The sequence below is a fragment of the Panthera uncia genome (genome assembly GCF_023721935.1).
Source record: "Panthera uncia isolate 11264 chromosome D3 unlocalized genomic scaffold, Puncia_PCG_1.0 HiC_scaffold_8, whole genome shotgun sequence".
NCBI lineage: Eukaryota > Metazoa > Chordata > Mammalia > Carnivora > Felidae > Panthera > Panthera uncia.
In genome coordinates this window covers 47,390,557-47,408,917 of record NW_026057586.1, presented here as the reverse complement: position 1 = coordinate 47,408,917, position 18,361 = coordinate 47,390,557, and the positions used below count along the sequence as shown (strand labels likewise).

Sequence of the window (18,361 nt, the reverse complement as noted above, 5' to 3'; positions counted from 1 at the left end):
GCAGGCACTTGTACGCTTTTATGCCTCCAAGTTCAAAGAGCAGGGACAAGCGGAAAAACAGCTGCAGGAAGACTCCAGGTGCTTACTTTACTTTACCTAGGAGATTGAGGCAAGCTGGGGATGGTTATGGAAAGCTGTCCATGTGGCCTGAAGACATGAGTGCCCAGCCGGTTTCTTGACAAATATCATAGAAAGGGTTTGATTCTTGCAGTCACTTTATAATTAGCAAGATGCCTTTGCCAGAGCTTTGAGGTCAGTGTGGCTGGGGCTGGAGGACGTGCCAACGGTGGGAGCTCGGGTCGGGGCAGCAGCCGCTGGGGCATGCTTTCCTGGCCGTCCTTCCCCGGCCCGGGCATTTCATCCGGTTGGCAGGGTGGGGAGTCACTGTTGTCATGGAGACCCGTCAGCTAAGGCTTCAGGATGGACAGGCAAATTCTGATATCTCAGTTTGGAGGCTCTGTATGGATGCCAGTAAAATAGAATTCAAGGAATCGTGTTTACTAAAAAGAACTGAAGGTGTTCAAGAGACTATTTAGTGTATTCTTCATTCAGAATGAATGTACCCACCCTGTACTAGGCACTGCCCAGGCAGCTGACTGCCTCACAGTCCCCATTCCCTGGCAGCTCCCAGTCCTGTGAAAACACAGGCAGGTGAACAGTTACAGCAGCAGGAGTTAACACTATGGCTGCGTGAGAACACAAAGCTATGGAAGCATGCAGGATGGGGGGCATCCTTACGGAATGAAGAGGGGAAGGGAGGCAGGCAGGAAGGAGGAGGGTAGAGGCTGTGGGAGGACTCCCCAGAGCAGGAGAAGGAGCGGGGTCTTGGAGCATGAAGGAGTTAGCCAGGCACAGGGACAGCTGAGAGAAGCCATGGGGATACGAGAGGGGATGGCTGGTAGGTTCCTGGGGCTGGATCAGGGGAAGGGGGAAGAAGTTCAGGAGGTGGAGAGGATTAGGGAAAGACCAGGATGGGCAGCCAGGCTCAGATGTGCAGGTTGAAGGGGGGGAAGGGGAGCCATATCTGTGGAGGATATCGAAGATTTGTATATTTATGGTGGCCATTGTACGGCAAGGGTCAGGAAAGCATCTTGACAAGGGACACTTTTTCTAGTTTGTGCAAAGGTGCTGCTTAGGGTGCTGGCAGCCTGGCAGATTTTGAAGGGGTTACTGTGTCACACACGTCAAAGACTTTGGGTTGTGTCCTGAAGGTGTTGTGTCATCCTTGGGGGATTTAAACTGGAAAATGATACGAGGTGAGAAGGTTGGCGTTTTAGAAAGATCTCTCTTGATACCAGCTTGGAGAATGGATTGGAAGGGAGCAAGATGGGAAGCAGACAGCCTGGTTAGGAGGCTCTATAAATAATCTAGGCAAACAAGGGTGAAGCCCTGGATGAAGACTCTGGAACTCTGGAAGCAGAGGAAGATTCCAGGGACTTTCCTGAGGTACAATCATTACGACCCAGTGGGGAGGTGTGGGGAGGTGAGGGTCAGGCAGACGTGAGGGGGCCCTCATGGTTTCTGACTCTGTGTGGGACTGTTTGCTAGGTGAGGAAGAGGAAATGTTGAAAAGTGATTTTCAGAAACAGTTTTTTTTTAATTTTTTAAATGTTTATTTATTTATTTTTAAAAAACAATTTTTTTAACGTTTATTTATTTTTGAGACAGAGACAGAGCATGAACGGGGAAGGGTCAGAGAGAGGGAGACACAGAATCTGAAACAGGCTCCAGGCTCTGAGCTGTCAGCACAGAGCCCGATGCGGGGCTCGAACTCATGGACCGAGAGATCATGACCTGAGCCGAAGTCGGTCGCTTAACTGACAGAGCCACCCAGGCGCCCCAAAATGTTTATTTATTTTTGAGAGAGACAGAGACAGAGTGTGAGCAGGGGAGGGGCATTGAGAAAAGGGAGACAGAATCCAGAGCAGGCTCCAGGCTCTGAGCTGTCAGCACAGAGCCTGACTGGGGCTTGAACTCACAGACTGCGAGATCATGACCTGAGCCGAAGTTGGACGCTTAACCACCCAGGCACCCCCAGAAACAGTTTAAAAAATGCATAGGTACCACAGATGCTTTCTTTCTGTTCACAGATGGTTATAAATAAGGATTCTTTGGGACTCGATGCCAGTGGTAAAGTCCAGTTTCTTACTGAATTTCAGTGCTTGGTTTCAATGCCAAGACCGTAACCGACAGTAAAGCTTTCCCTTCCCTGCGGACTCACATGCTGGTCTCAGGGTTCCTGGAGGGTGAGAATGGAAACCGCAAAACCTGTCGTGACCTGGGCTCAGAAATCACATCAGAGCACTTTCACTTCCTTCTATGGGTCAAAGCACAAGTCATGAGGCCATTCAGTGATTTCAGTAATTAAAGTGTTGTGAAAGAACCAACAGCAACGGGAGAGAAGAGCCAGGGCGGGGGGAAGGGGAGGGCTTGTGCGGGTTGGTTGGGGGACACCCTCCTAGGAGAGGACGAAAAAGAACCAGAAAGGGGCATTACAGGCAGAGGGAACAGCCAGAGCAAAGGCCCTGAGGTGACAGAGCACATGTTTGAGGGAATGGAAGCAGCCTGACTGCTGGGAAGGCCTTGGTCCTGGAGGATTAAGCGAGACAACCCACCTGTAGCCCCCAGAGCCATGGCTGGCACATAGTAGGGCTGGATTTATGTTCATTTCTTTTCTTATAAAAAATGGAAGGTAGAAATATGTTTGATTCAAGATTGTCATTAGGTAGGAGTCTATTAACTTGAAGTTTTACTGTACAAGGCTAAGATTTGGGAAAAAACAAAGTATTTCCATGGGAGTAGGTAGGTTTTTTGTTTTGTTTTCTTTTGTTTTAGAGAGAGAGGGAGAGAGAGTGCAAGCAGGGGAGAGGGGTTGAGGGAGAGAGAGAGAATCCCAAGCAGGTTCCATGCTTAGCACAGAGCCTGATGCAGGGTTTGACCTCATGACCCTGGGATCATGACCCGAGCGGAAATCAAGAGTTGGACACTCAACTGACCGAGCCACCCAGGGATAGATGTTAAAAGAGTTAGCTGCTTTGCAAACGAGTGCCCACCCTACATATTTCTTAATGGCATCTCTGACCTTTTCTTGATATTTGTTGTTTTTCCCTTGAATATGTAGTGTTCTAGGTCAAGAATGTCTATAAGCCACAGATAAGTCACAGTCTTAGTTTCCGTGACAGAAACCTGAGGGAAGGCAGAAACTGCAAGAGGAACAGAGGCTGGAGGCCCCTCTGAGAGTCTCTTCTCCTTGCAGGGTGTGACTGTAACTTGGAAGGAGTTCTCCCTGAAATATGCGATGCCTACGGAAGGTGCCTCTGCCGCCCTGGGGTCGAGGGCCCTCGGTGTGATGCCTGCCGCCTGGGTTTCTACTCCTTCCCTATTTGCCAAGGTAAGTGTGCCGCACATAGCACGATGATCATTAGTCCCTCCAGAGGAAATGCAGAGGCCCTGGCTGCCACAGCTGTGTGGCCTGCAGGTTAATAAGTGAGCCCCCTGGCTTATATATTCGTGTTACATGTGACTGTCTCCTTACCTGGGCCACGTCACCTCCCTTCTTTTGTCTTCCGCACCCTACCCCTCCTCCTCCCTGGTGGTGAGCACACGGGCTCTGGAGCCAGCTGCCTGGGTGCGGATCCTGGCTCTGGAAAGAGCTGGTATCTGCTCAGTGTTTGGGAAACTGCCGGCCAGACAAGGAGAGGAGGTGGATCTTCTGGGGAGGGGGACCAGCAAGCACGAAACCACGAACGTCTTCCCGCTCCCCAACTTGTTCTGTGTCCTCGTGCCTCGTCCTACCTAGTAAGAGTCGCTGAAGGGGATGGAGAATGGGAAGAGGAGGTGTCTGATCCAGGCCCTAGAGCAAAATAGGAAGGCAGTAAATGTTGGGTGAATGAGCAAATGGATGCAAGAACTTGCTGGAGAGCTCCCCTGTCTGCCCTCCACTGCCTACCGGTGTTCTTCCCCAGTAGAACAGGGAAGGGGAAGGGAGAGAAGAGAGGATAGGATTATCAGTTGGGGCTCAAAACAGGAACTACACCACTCCAGGTATTATAAACAGACAGGGACTTGCTCCGGGTACTTAGGTGCTCAGCTGAGTCGTTAAGGGCTGAGCAGCAGGCTCCAGGCGGGGCTTCCAAGGAGACTCTCCACAGAAAGGCAGAGTGTTAAGCCCAGATTGCGGTAGCACAGCTAGAGCGTAGAAGGACTGCAGTCCCACCACCTCCACAGCCATCTCTTGGTCCCCAGGAAGCCACGCGGGACTCAGCTACAGAAATGCTCAGTAGGTGCCAGAAGGCAGCCTTCTCCTTACTTCCCACCCTTCTAACCTTATTGGAGTACTTCTTTGCAAAACCAAGTTGACCTCCAGATGTCCGGAACCCAGCTCCAGGAGAATCTGGGAAGTGCTGTTTTTAGCTTGCCAGCCCCTGAACATGGTGGGAGGCCAGAACCAGTACTGAGCCCTCTCACCTGCCAGGTCAGCCACACTGGGAAACCGTGGAGGCCTGTGCAAGCAGGACCGACTGTCCCCGCGTTGGAGGCTAACGTGGTGAAGCACCACAAGGTTCACACTAGGTGTCACTTGGGGCAAGTTGCCTAGCCCCTGTGTTTCTCAATTGCCTCATAGTAATGCAGGTTACAGATGCACTGACTGTAAAGTTCAAGCCTTGGAAGCCCTCACTTGTAGGGAAAAGAAAACGCTTCCTTTTCCTCCCGGCCCCCCGCCGGCGTGCCCTGTTCCCAGAACTCTATCCTTTGCCCCTGCCTCTCAGCTTTTGCCACCTTGGAGCCACAGAAGCTGCCCCTCAGCTAGAGAAATTCAGTATTAGCGGTTGGGATGCCCAGTGTGTTTCTCATGGAACTATCCGTAGGGGCCATGCTCCTGTTGGAATTGTGTGAACCACAGTAGGCGTAGATTCCTCTAAACTGGCTCCATGGTCAGGCATGGGAACCTCATTCTTGCTCATAATGTTGTTCCTGGGGAAAGATACCCAAACCATGAAGTTTTGCACACAAGTTAGGGATGATTACATTTCTGTTTTAAGCCAGAGACCCTGAGTCTGTCATGGACAGAGTGAGGAATCAGTGGGAGGGAGAGGGAGTAGAGACCTTACATTTCAGGTGTCCACGAGGGCCCAAGTCCAGAGGAGCTCATGGTAGGAGAAAGCCTTTTCAGCAAAAGCAGGAAGAGGAGGGTTAGGACAGGCAGATAGTTTATCTCCTTCCCCTCCTATAACAGGAAAGCATTTTCTAGCTGCCCTTTGTTTTGTTGACACTTCCCCAGTTATACCTTAAATATAAATTGAGGGCAAGGAGTGGACAGAATGTCTCATGTTAATTTCCTAATAATCTGTTGACATTCATGTTAGTTCTGCATCAGCTGCCATTCTTGTGGTTGAAAGTATCTCAAAGCTTTTCTTTCTTCCTCCTCTTTACCAGCCACAACTCCAGACTCATTCTGCTAGAATGAATTACTAATCCAACCTGGTCATTCCCTTGGGCAAAGCTATCAGGTGGTGCCTTTGTGTATACAGATATAAAGGTAGAGAGTAATACAATATTTTAAGAATGCACTTTTCCACGTTTATTCACCACTGGAACGAATTCATTTTGAGGTGGGTAGAAAATGCAAAGGTGTATGCAGGACAAAGTGGAGGGAGGTGGGACTTCCAGAATGACAGAGTAGAGAGTTCAGTGGACCTCTCTCCAACAAAACAGACTTTAACTGGTAAAGAAATTTTAATAATCATTTAAATTCTCTGGAAATTGTCCTAAGAGCTAACAAAGAAACATTTATTTAAGAAAATCTAAATATTCGGGTGCCTGGGTGGCTCAGTCATTTAAGCATCCAACTTTGCTTCAGGTCACGATCTCACGGTTCATGAGTTCAAGCTGCGCATCGGGCTCTCTGCTGTCAGCACAGAGCCCGCTTTGGGTCCTCTGTACCCCTATCTCTTGGCCCCTCTCCTGGTTGTGTTCACTCTCTCTCAAAAATAAATGAACATTGAAAAAAAGAAAGTCTAAATATCAGTAAGAATGATAAGTCTGTGACATTTGAGCTCCATTACCCCCTCCACCCCAACTGATAGTGCAGAACCTGCTTAGGATTCTCTTTCTCCCTCTCTCTCTGCCACTTCCCCACTCACACACACTCTCTCTCCCCAAAATAAATAAATATTAAAAAAATGAAACTGCTTTTGAATGGCTCAAATGGTTGATTTAGCTGACCAAAATAGTTGTTATAAATATGTGTAAAGAGCTAAAGGAAGCAATGCTTAATGAATTAAAGGAGGGTGTAATGATAAAGTATTATCAAATGGAGAATATCAATGAAGAGAGAGAAATTCTTTAAAATAACCAAATGGAAATTCTGAAGTTGAAAAGTATAATTGAAATGAAAAATTCCCCAGGGATTCAGTCATAGATTTGAGCCAGCAAAAGAGTCAGCAAACTTGATGGTAGATCAATAGAGATGGTTCAGTCTGGAAAACAGGAAAAGAAGGAAGATAAATGTACAGAGCCTCAGAGAAATGTGGGATACAAAGTGCACTGACATACACAGAAGGGGAGTACCAGACAGAGAGGAGAGAGGAGGGGCCAGAAAAAATAGTCAAAGAAATAATGGCAGAAAAACTCCTTGTATCTAATGAAAAACAATCTACACATCTAAGAAGTTTAATGAACTTCAAGTGGGATAAATCAAAGAGATCCATACTCAGGCAGTGCATAGTTTAAGTGTTGAAAAACAAAGAAAAAATCTTGCAAGGGCAAAAGAACAATAACTCAGCCTATGCAAGGGAACCCATTAGAATGTTAACTGACTTCTCATCTGAAACAACAGAGGCTAGAAGGTAGTGGGACCACACATTCTAAGAACTGACAGGGAAAAATTGTCAACCAAGGATTTTATATCCATCAAAATTATCTTTCAAAATTAAATAAAAATAAAAATATTCCCAGATTAACAAAAACAGAGAATTCGAGGCCAGCATACCTGCCTTACAAGAAATACAAAAGGAGGTCCTTCAAGGCTGAAAGCAGGTGACACGAGACAGTAGTTGGAATCCATGTGCAAAATACAGAGTGTTGGGGAAGGCAATCATATAGGTGTTTTGGTCCGCTTGGGCTTCCATACCAGGATAGTACAGACTGTGTGGTTCAGACAACAGACATTTATTTTCTCACAGTTCTGGAGTCTAGCATTCTAAGATCAAGTGCTAGAAAATTGATTTCTGGTGAGTACTCTCTTTCTGGCTTGCAGACAGCTGTGTTTTCCTTGCAACCTCACATGGCCTTTCCTCTGTGTGTGGGCAGAAAGAATGAAAGAGAGAGAGAGAGAGAGAGAGAGAGAGAGAGATCTGGTATCTCTTCCTTTTCTTATAAGGACAGCAGTCCTATAGGATTAGAGCCCCACCCTTATGACCTCATTTAAGCTTAATTACCCTCTTAAAAGTCCTATATCCAAATACAATCACATCAGGGGTTAGAGCTTTAATGTATGAATTTGGGGGAACATAATTTATTCCCTAACAGTAAGTATTACAAAAGATAGTATAATTGCATATTTTTATCCTTTCTTGTCTTGACTGATTTTAAAAGAAATTGCACATGACTGTACATACACACACATATATGTGTATATTGGGTGGGCCCATAACATACATAGAATATATGTACATACAGGTGTGTGTAAGTCTATAACATACAGAAATGTGATATGTTTAATAATAGTAGCACAAAGGAGATAGGACAAAGATAAGAATTAGAATAAGGAAATGACATCAAATCTATGGAAAGAAATGAAGAGAACCAGCAAAGATAAGGATACTCTCTACATATGTATGTTCTCTCTTCTGTTGGCTTCTTTAGAAGATACAGATTATATAAATAATTTTAACAACGTATTGTTGGGTTTTGACACATATAGACATAATATGTATGGCAGTAATACCACAGAAACAAAGAACGGAGTTACATAGGAGTAACTGGACCAGTTCACTGGAACTAAGTGAATATCAATCTGAAGGAGATTCTGATGAGATGTATTTTGTAAATTCTAGGGCAACCACTAAGACAATAACAAAAAATAATTATTCAGGTCATTAAAGGAAGTCAAATGCTACACTAGAAAATATCCATTTACTACAAAACAAGGCAATAAAGGGTGAATAGAGAAACAAAAAGATATGAGACATAAAGAATACAAAATGCAAAATGGCAGAGGTAAATCCAACCATATCAACAACAACATTAAATGTGAGTGGATTCTATACCATGCCGTATGCAAATTTTTACCCCCAATGGATCAAATGCCTAAATGTAAGAGCTAACAAAGCCTGTAAAACTCCTAGAAGAAAACATAGACGTAAATGTTTGTAACCTTAGGTTAGGCAATAGTTTCTTAGATTTGACACCAAAAGCACAGGCAACAAAAGGAAAAATAGATATTGGACTTTTAAAATAACTTGTTTCAAAGGACACCATCAAGAAAGTGAAAACACAACCCATAGAAGGAAAGTATTTGCAACTCATGTACCTGATAAGGCACAGATATACAGTATCAAGAAAGAACTCTTACAACACTATAATTAAAAGACAACCTAATGAATAAATGGACAAAGGATTTGAATAGTTTTCCAAAGAAGATATACAGTGGACTAATAATCACATGAAAAAGTGTGCTATATTGTTAGTTATTAGGTAAATGCAGATTAAAAGCACAATGAAATATCATTTCCTGGCCACTATAAAGGCACGCAGTAACAAATGTTGGGAAGGATGTGGAGAGATTTGAGCCCTCATACATTGCTAGTAGGAATGCACAATGATAAGACCATTTGGAAACAGTTTTGCTATTCCTCAAAAAGTTAAACCTAGAGTTCCCATGTGATCCAGGAAAGCCTACTCCTAGGTATATATATCCAAGGGAAGTGAAAACACAAAATCACATGGTAGCTTGTATATGAATGTCCATGGAAGCATTAGCCAAAGTAGCCAAGAAGTGGAAACAACCTAAATGTTCAAGAGCTGATGAATAGATAAATAAAATGTACCATGTCCATATTATGAAATATTATTGGGAATAAAAGAATGAAGTATGGACACCTGCCACAACTTGCACGGACCTTGAAAACGTGATGCTGAGTGAAAGAAGCTAGTCACAAAAGACCACATACTGTATGATTCCATTTATGTGGAATGTTGAGAACAGGCAAATTCATAGAGACAGAAAGTAGACGAGTGGTTGCTTAGGGCTGGGATGGAGGTTGGGGGGGGGGAGGTAGAGATGGGACAATGGGGGTTGCCTGCTAATGAGTATGGGGTTTCTTTTAGGGGGAACAAAAATTATTTTAAAGTCAGATTGTGCTGACGGTCGCACAACCTTGTGAACATATTAAAAACATTAAATTGTATATTTAAATGGACAAATTACATTGTATATGAATCATATCTCAATAAATCCAACACATTAAAATGGGGTATTTCCTCTCTGGTCACCCATCAGCCTTATCCCTCTGTACATTTGCACCCATCTCTCCTGGTAGCTTATTTACAACAGTGATGAAACAACATGCATTAGAATTTTGGAGTTAAAAAAGAAATTGAAATTACTTATTTTTACGTCAACTGATCTGAGATCCAGGAGAATAAGTGAGAACGAGGTAGTCGCAGGGTGATTGATGAGTAACACCATGTTTCTTGACTCCCAACCTGGCGTACTTAAGGAACTATATTCTCTGCCTTAACACATGCAGTGCTTAGAGGTCCCAGGATCTCAAAAAGTATGAGGACAAGGCTTCCAAGACTGCAGTTTTTACACTGCAGGTCACACATTAGTGTATGGAGAAGTCACGTGAGTAGGGACCAGCATTAAAGTGAAACAATAGACTAGAAATTATTAGAATGCAGTATAAGCAGTCATGGAAAGAAATGTTTTGCAAAGTTATTGTTCATTGTTAGCTTATATTTTAATAAGTATCTGTTTCTATATCTTTATCATCTGTCAATCTGTGTGTATATTGGGTTTCAGTGTAAAATTATTTCTTAATGTGGATGTGGCTAAAAAAAAAAAAGAAAATCTCCTATGTTAAGTAATCCCGGAGGATTTGTTTATGATTCTGAGCAGATGGTCATTTTTCTTTCATTCTGCTCTTTGCTTCTGGGGCTTCAGACTCTCAGATAGTTACTGCCTGAAATTGGAGCATTTGGGTGAATTTAGGATCCCTCTTTCACCTGGAAACCGTTGCTCGGTAAATTGTGTCAATCTTCTGATAAATCCATTTCATCTGTGCCGTATATATTGCGTCATTCCTTCCTAGACCTGTCCAAGGGGCAGGAAACCACTCTGTCTTATCTTTTACACGCGATCTATAGGACAGGGGCAAGGACCAAAGAGCGTGAGGAACTCATCTGAGATGCACACTCTGTTTCATCTTTAACCCATAATCTTACCTTTACTCTTCTGCCTTAACCCCAGCAAGAAGGAGGGTAGGAAGGTAGAATTGTTAACGCCCTGAGATTTGAGCTTAAAGTGGGTTTTGACCCAATGATTGCTCTCCTACCTAAGAGAATGCCAAAAAGCCCCAGAACTTACTCCTGTGTTTATCTAGGTGCAAGGGGACAGTCACCTACACTGAATGAAGTTGAAAAGAGCCACAGGATTGATTTAATTACAGTAGGAACTGTGCTTTTTTAATACACTAATTGCATGACATTCAGTTGCACCTTTATGTGGTTTAATTTACCACATAAATTTACCATTAGTTTCTTTTTTGTTGTTTGTTTATTTATTTTTGAGACAGAGAGAGAGGCAGCGTGCTAGCAGGGGAGGGGTAGAGGGAGAGAAGGAGAAGGAGACACAGAATCTGAAGCAGGCTCCAGGCTCCGAACTGTCAGCACAGAGCCCGATGTGGGACTCGAACTCACGAGCTGTGTGATCATGACCTGAGCCGAAGTTGGATGCTTAGCTGACTGAGCCACCCAGGAGCCCCACCATTAGTTTCCTTAAAGGGACTCCATGATTCTGTTTTGTTTATAGGAACTGTGATCATTTAAAAAAACTTTTTTTAATGTTTATTTATTTTTGAGACAGAGACAGAACATGAGCGGGGAAGGGTCAGAGAGAGAGGAAGACACAGAATCCGAAGCAGCCTCTAGGCTCTGAGCTGTCAGCACAGAGCCTGAAGCAGGGCTCAAAGTCGTTAACCGTGAGATCATGACCTGAGCCGAAGTCGGACGCTCAACCGACTGAGCCACCCAGGTGCCCCCAGAACTGTGATCATTTTTAATGCTTTGCCTATTTAAACATGGATTTCTGTAACAAACTTCAAACTCTGGCCATTCTTTTCCACTTAAAAAATTACTGTTTTTAAATACATGCTATAATTCTTTGAACTGCAGTAGAGTATTATTCCATCTAGTTGGAATTTGGTTATCTGGCTCCTGTATCTGGAGGAAAAATGAGAACCAAGCAGTAAGATCCCTCAACGACTATTGCCTCTGTAAAGTAAAAAACAAACAAAAACACCTCCAAAGATGTGCACTAAAATCCTTGCATTTCACTACTAAAAGCATCCTGTAGGCCCCCTCTTACCTATGCCTGTCTCTCTTTTTAAAAAATAATTGTACGAATTTGGTTGTTTTCTAAGCCAAACCCGTGGTGAACTAGAAACACGAAATTAGAAGGGAGGGAAAAATTGCTAAGGCAAACACACTAACAGTAAGGGAGGAAACAGAAAAGCAGACATGAAACTGAGGAAGAATAGCAGCTTGGGACCATTTAATGAAGAGCAAATAATCCTCAACTCAGGAGGTACTCAGAGTGTCACTATTAGAGTAAGTAAATGAGTATTATAATAATGGCTCTGGATCATGATGAAGGGGTGAAATTATGTCTGAATATCTGTTTCAGAAGGAAGGAAGATCCATACTATATTTTAGTAAGAGTACTGTTTAGTGGGGCGCCTGGGTGGCTCAGTAGATTAAGTGCCCGACTCTTGATTTCAGCTCAGGTCGTGATCTCCTGGCCCTGGGATTGAGCCCCGTGTCAGGCTCTGCGATGGGCATGAAGCCTGCTTAAGATTCTCTCTCCCTCTGCCCTCACCCACTTGCATGTTTTCTCTCTCTCTCTCTCTCTCTCTCTCTGTCAAAAAAAAATACTATTTAGTAAGAGTACTTTTACAATGAGAACATTTGGGTGATCACAGAGTCAGTTATGACTCTAGTTTCATGTAACAGAAGATGTAGCCTAAACTGGCTTAAGGCATAAAGAATTTAGGGGCTGTAATTGAACTGTCCAGGCATATTTGGTTTCAGGAACAGATTGATCCAGGGGCTCAAAAGATGTTGGTGGGATCTGTTTTTCTCCATCTTGCAAGTCTGCTGTCTTGTAGATTGGCTTCATTTTTAGGTCTCAGATGGTGGTAAAATGGTAGCTGACACTTTTTAGGCATTGCTGAGGCCTGAACTGTGTCCTCCTCAAATTCATGTTTACGTCCTAACCCCCAGTGTGACTGACTGTATTTGGAGTAAGGAAGTAATTAAGGTTAAATGAGGTCAAAGGTTGGAACACTGATCTGATAGGATTAGTGTCCTTCGGAGAAGGGACACCCGTGAGCTTTCGCACGCCCTCTCTCTGCCACGTGAGAGCACAGCAGGGAGGGAGGGAGCTGTCTGAAAGCCAGGAAGAGAGTCTCCAGGAACCGAATCTGCTGGCACCTTAATCTTGGACTTCCCAACCTCTAGAACAGTGGGAAAATAAATGTCTGTTGTTCAAGCCACCCAGCCTGTGGTATTTTGTTACGGCAGCCCAAAAGACTTGGACATTACTCCTTCCAGGTTCAAGTCTAGGGAAAAGAGCATGCATTTCTCCAAGCCAAATCTGGTTCTGATTGGATCACGTGCCCATTCCTGAACCAACCCCATGGCCGTGGAAATCTGTGCTCTGACTGGCCAAGCCTGAGTCTCCCCACATCCAGGGGTGGAGTAAGGGGAAGAGCCGCCCCCTCCCACCACCCCAGCAAAATCAGGGTGCGTAACCAAAACAGGTGGCAGAACTGTGTGTCAGTAAAATGCTCAGCTCTCTGAGAAAACCTGGTTCCCCAAAGTGACCAGTCCAGAAGAGATCAGGAAGACGTCTGAGGTTTAAGGGCAGCATTTTTCTTCCTAAGAAGATGATACGTGACGTGAAAACTAATCAGCTACTGTGTATAAGGCAAGATCCCTTGTGTTAAATGATAAGAGTCTGGATTAAAAAATAAAAAAGGAACGTATCGTCTCACTTATGTTTTTGGTAGAGTTGGTTTGGAGCTCTGCTTCCAAAGGTCTACCAAAGTCATCTGAGCTCCCTGACTGCAAGGCAGACCACAGAAGAACGGTGCTGAGGGCTGCAGAGAGGGGCCGAGGAGAGGAACAGGTGCTCCCTGGCTCCCTGGGTGAATGTGTGTGGCCAGCCTCTGCCTGGTTCCGTCTGTGGTTCAAAGTTGTGGCTCAAGTGGAGGGAAAGGCTCACACAGTGAGGCAGAGGGAGAGGTACATCGTGCACCCTAGTCCCACTCCAGTGAGGGAGACAGCACTGTTCAGGCTTTGGAACTCAAGCAGGGGTATGTGGTGGGGGGGGGGGGGGAGCAAATCTCCTGAAGTCCTATGTCAGGGGACCTTGCCCGAGCACACCCAGCCTCTGAGAAGCCCACCTGCTCTTTTCCAAGTTTTTCAGGAAAATGCACCATCCACCACATTCCCGGCGTGGTATAAGCAATACACCCCAAAGCTCATTGTTCTATTTGGACCACTGGGTTCTGGAAGAATTCCATTTGTGATGTCTCTCTTCTCTTGCTCTTTCCTTTTTCTAATTGCTATTGTGATCTTTTTAAAATTTTCCCTCGGGGACAGCTTTGAGGTAAGTGGCTGAAGCTTGGACTCACTGACATCTGAGCTTAGTCTAGCAGCAGGGTCTAACCCAGTGTTTTAACTTGTGTGGTTTTTTATTTTTGTTTTTGTTTTGTTTTTGTTTTTGTGTTTTTAAGACGAAACTGATTGCTTGGCCACTGAATTTTAGAATAGAATTAACATGACCCCAAATACCACATCAGACGGTCCAATATATTCTAGCCAAAAAATGTTCCTAAGACTTTAAAAATCTTCTTGAAAAGGAGCTTGAAAACCCTTCTAAGCTGTTCTTGCCAACCATGCTTCTGCATTCATGTTTCGCATTAACTTAATTTGGTCCAGACTTGCCTAAGTACAGTGCCATATTCTTCTTGTCTTAATTTCGACTCATGCAAGTGCCCTGCTGTTTTCTTTTTCGTAGGTGAAAGTCACGTCATAGATAGGAGACCACATTGGAGAACTGCCTATTTGTATTTCAGACATGTGTTTACACTAATGTCTGGTTCAGTTCTTTATCTTCAACTACAGCATACAACTGTAGTTCTCTCAGTTAACTTGGTCCGTTTGGAGAGGTTTACTCTCTGCCTTTTCCTCCTCCCACCACATCCCCCCTCTTTTCCTCCCCACCCCCACACTCCTCATTCCTGCTTTCCTCGCCTTCATTTTTCTCTCCCTGCTCCTTCTCCTTCCCCTTCTTTTCTGGTACAGCTTGCTGGGCAGCAGCTTGTCAGCACTTAGAACAGAAGCTAGGAGGGGGCGCCTGGGTGGGTGGCTCAGTCGGTTAAGCGTCCGACTTTGGCTCAGGTCATGATTTCATGGTTTGTGAGTTTGAGCCCTGCATCAGGCTGTCTGCTGTCAGTGCTGAGCCTGCTTCACATCCTCTCTCTCCCGCTCTCTGCACCTACCCTACTCATGCATGCACGCTCTGTCTCAAAAATAAACATTAAAAAAAAAAAACAAACAATAGAGGCTAGGAGAGTGGGTTGCAGAAATAAATGGTCTGCCCATGGATAGGAGCTGAGGGTGTGCCAAGTGCAGCTGTCCCCAAATTTCAACCACACTGACCCAACCCAGGGCCTGGAACTGTCCCCATTGGAGATTGCTGTAATCCTTGGGTTGTGGTGACTGGTCTTTCCATAGAAAACGCCTCTAAATAGGTTGCCAGTGCAAGATTAACCTCCTACCTGTCAGCATAGTCCCATGAATCAGACAAACCAGCCAAGAGAAATGGCACCAGCTATTGGCAAATGGTGCTGTAGGGAAGGTTGATGGCCTGGGATGCTCCCAGGAGAGCCCTCCCAGCCTTTCCAAGAGGGGAAACAAAACCCTAGGGCTGGGCATGGGGAGCGATCTGAAGCCACGTTCTGTGCAATTTGGTCTTGAACTGGCCCTTCACTTTGTAATTCGGGTTGTGTCTAGGAGAATAGTGAGGTGGTTGGTTGGAAGAAACCTTAGATCTTCTGTAGATTTAATCTGCCCTATGCCCAGGTAACCAGAGAGGTGAGTGGTAGTGGCAGCATGTGCTGTGGAACTGACTGTTGGCTTTGTGGCTTTGACCGGGGAAGGAGCCAGTCTGCTTTTCCAGAAGGTGTTTTTCTGTTTTCCAACAGAAGGAAAGGCTCCAAAGTCATGGGCAGGAAGAGCATCCCGGAAACAGTAAGGGGCGATGTTTACCTTGTGATTTACATGCTGTCTGTAGAGCCTCGCCTCACCTGATGAGCTAATTTACTGATGGAGAAGAGGATGGCGTTACTCATACAACACCTGTCTCGTGGCGGTGTTGCGAGATTCAGTAAGGGAATGCATGCTGAGAGACTATATACAGAGTGGACCTCAGGAAGATTTCAATAGTTACTTATTCTTTCATTTAACAGATATCTGTTTGGCATATACTAGGGACCAGGGCTGTGTGTGATGTTGGAAGACACTGGGGAACACAGCAGACATTCTTATCCCTTTGGAGCTTGACTGTCATTATTTTTTTTTTGCTCTTTGGGAGTAAAAAGGTCTTAAAGCTGAAACAGGAGTAGACAAGACGTAAAATACTCCCAGAAACTCCAAAGGACCTGGACCAACACAAAGAGCAGAATGAAAGTGTTCGTAAGACATTATAGTATTTCCAAGAGTAAAGAGGGGCTGCCAATGTTGAGGTTTGGGTTTGGGATTTGGCAGCTGTCACTGACGGCTGGATCGAAACGAGACATGAGATGCCAGATGGAGTTTGGCATTTAAAACCATTTAAAACCATGTGCCTTGCGTTTAAGGCTGGGTCTTTGTTTTCACTTCTGGGGCGTAACTGTGTCTCCTGAGGCTCCCTGGACAACCTCTGTGGCCGTCGGAGCCAGGGGCGATGTCCCCCACGTTATGCTGGCTGGAGGTGCCACCATTGTGCTGCCCCAAATGCCTGTGTGGGTTTCTGCATTCTCTTTCCTGTAAGACAGAAATAGCAGAAAGAGCAGTAAGAGAACCAATAGGATGTATGCGTGTGTGTATATAGAGAGAGATTTATTTTAAGGAAGTGGCATTATTATGGGGGCTGGTGGGTCTGAGATCTGCAGGGCAGGCTGGCGGGCTGGAGTCCTAGGGACGAGCTGATAGGGTAGCTCAAGTCCAAAGGCAGATCTCCTCCTTTGGGAAACTTTCTCTTAAGGCTTTCGACTGATTGGATGAGGTATCTGCTTTACCCAAAGTCAACTTATTTAAATATTAGTCACATCTTAAAAAAAAAAAACCTTTCACAGCCACATCTACCTTGGTGCTTGCCAAACATCTGAGCCAAGTTGACATTTAAAAATGAACCATTGCAGGGGCACCTGAGCAGTTCAATCTGTTGAGTGTCTGACTCTTGGTTTTGGCTCAGGTCATGATCCTAGGGCCGTGGGATCTCTAAAGTAATAATAATAATAATAATAATAATAATAAAAATATATACTCACCTTTTATTTCTTTTTGTTTTTATTTTTTTACATGTCTATTTTTGAGAGAGAGAGCGTGTGCACACCAGCAGGGAAGGGGCAGAGAGAGAGAGAATCCCAAGCAGGATTCCGTCAGCACAGAGCCCAACACAGGGCTTGAACCCAGGAACCGCGAGGTCCTGACCTAGGCTGAAGTGAAGAGTCACTCAAATGACTGAGACACCCGGGTGCCCCCACTCACCTTAAAAAAAAAATTAATGATCATAGAACCTAAGAACATCTCAATAATGTGCCCCTTGGTAGGGACGTGATCTCTGTAGGCAGGCCCTGGGGAACATGGGGCCGGGAAAGAAGGCTGAGCCAGATGCCAGTAGACGTGAGTCCTTGCCTGCAGTCTGCCCAGAGCCAGCTGAAGGGCATTAGGCACGTTTCTTCATTTCTTTTACAGTTTCTTAGCAGTGGTGGGGGTGGGGGAGGTGCTTCATACTATGTCAATAATTCCCTGGCCTCTCTTCTGGATGTTTAGCTCTCTGAAGTCAGGGCACGTGTGTCTTTCCTAATCACCTCCACCCCAACACCTCGTCCCAGTGCCATTGAACACATTGGCCTTTGATCAGAGTCTGCTGGAGGGATGAAACAAAGTAGGAGGGTAGAATGGTGGTGAACGCTCTGGGTCTGCCTCTACCTAGCCGTGCCTGTCTGAATAAGTCACATAGCTGGAACTTGCATTTGGGTCTCTCTGACCCACTGTCATGCTCTTATCCAGGCCCTGCTGCCCTGGGTCTGACTGACACCTTTTTATCCAGCCTGCCAGTGTTCAGTCCTTGGCTCCTACCAAACGCCTTGCAGCCCAGTGACGGGGCAGTGTGAATGCCAGCCGGGGATTACAGGACAGCGCTGTGACAGGTGTCTCTCAGGAGCCTCTGATTTCCCCCACTGTCAAGGTAAGGAAGACGGCAGAATGCCAGACGTCGGGTTCCTCTCTGAAATGTGTGTGGCCAGACTCCCAGACAAGCCCAGGAGATCCGCCACTGGTCACCTCTACACACTTGACCCTAATCTGCCTGGTTCTTCCCCAATTCGAGTCCATTGAAAATGCAGGTATCTTCACGCCAGTCAGAGTGGCCAAAATGAACAAATCAGGAGACTATAGATGCTGGAGAGGATGTGGAGAAACGGGAACCCTCTTGCACTGTTGGTGGGAATGCAAATTGGTGCAGCCGCTCTGGAAAACAGTGTGGAGGTTCCTCAAAAAATTAAAAATAGACCTACCCTATGACCCAGCAATAGCACTGCTAGGAATTTACCCAAGGGACACAGGAGTGCTGATGCATAGGAGCACTTGTACCCCAATGTTTATAGCAGCACTCTCAACAATAGCCCAATTATGGAAAGAGCCTAAATGTCCATCAACTGATGAATGGATAAAGAAATTGTGGTTTATATGCACAATGGAATACTATGCGGCAATGAGAAAGAATGAAATCTGGCCTTTTGTAGCAACGTGGATGGAACTGGAGAGTGTGATGCTAAGTGAAATAAGCCATAGAAAGACAGATACC

General features: G+C 45.2%; 1 protein-coding gene across 1 annotated transcript in view; it reads left to right on the top strand.

Annotated features, from left to right (window-relative positions):
• LAMA3 (laminin subunit alpha 3) overlaps positions 1–18,361 on the top strand; it is a 279,507-nt gene that overhangs the window by 108,162 nt on the left and 152,984 nt on the right. Inside the window, exons 12-13 of the mRNA XM_049619625.1 lie at positions 3,257–3,391; positions 17,606–17,743. Coding sequence (XP_049475582.1) covers positions 3,257–3,391; positions 17,606–17,743 — 273 coding nt within the window. The remainder of the gene's footprint in view (positions 1–3,256; positions 3,392–17,605; positions 17,744–18,361) is intronic.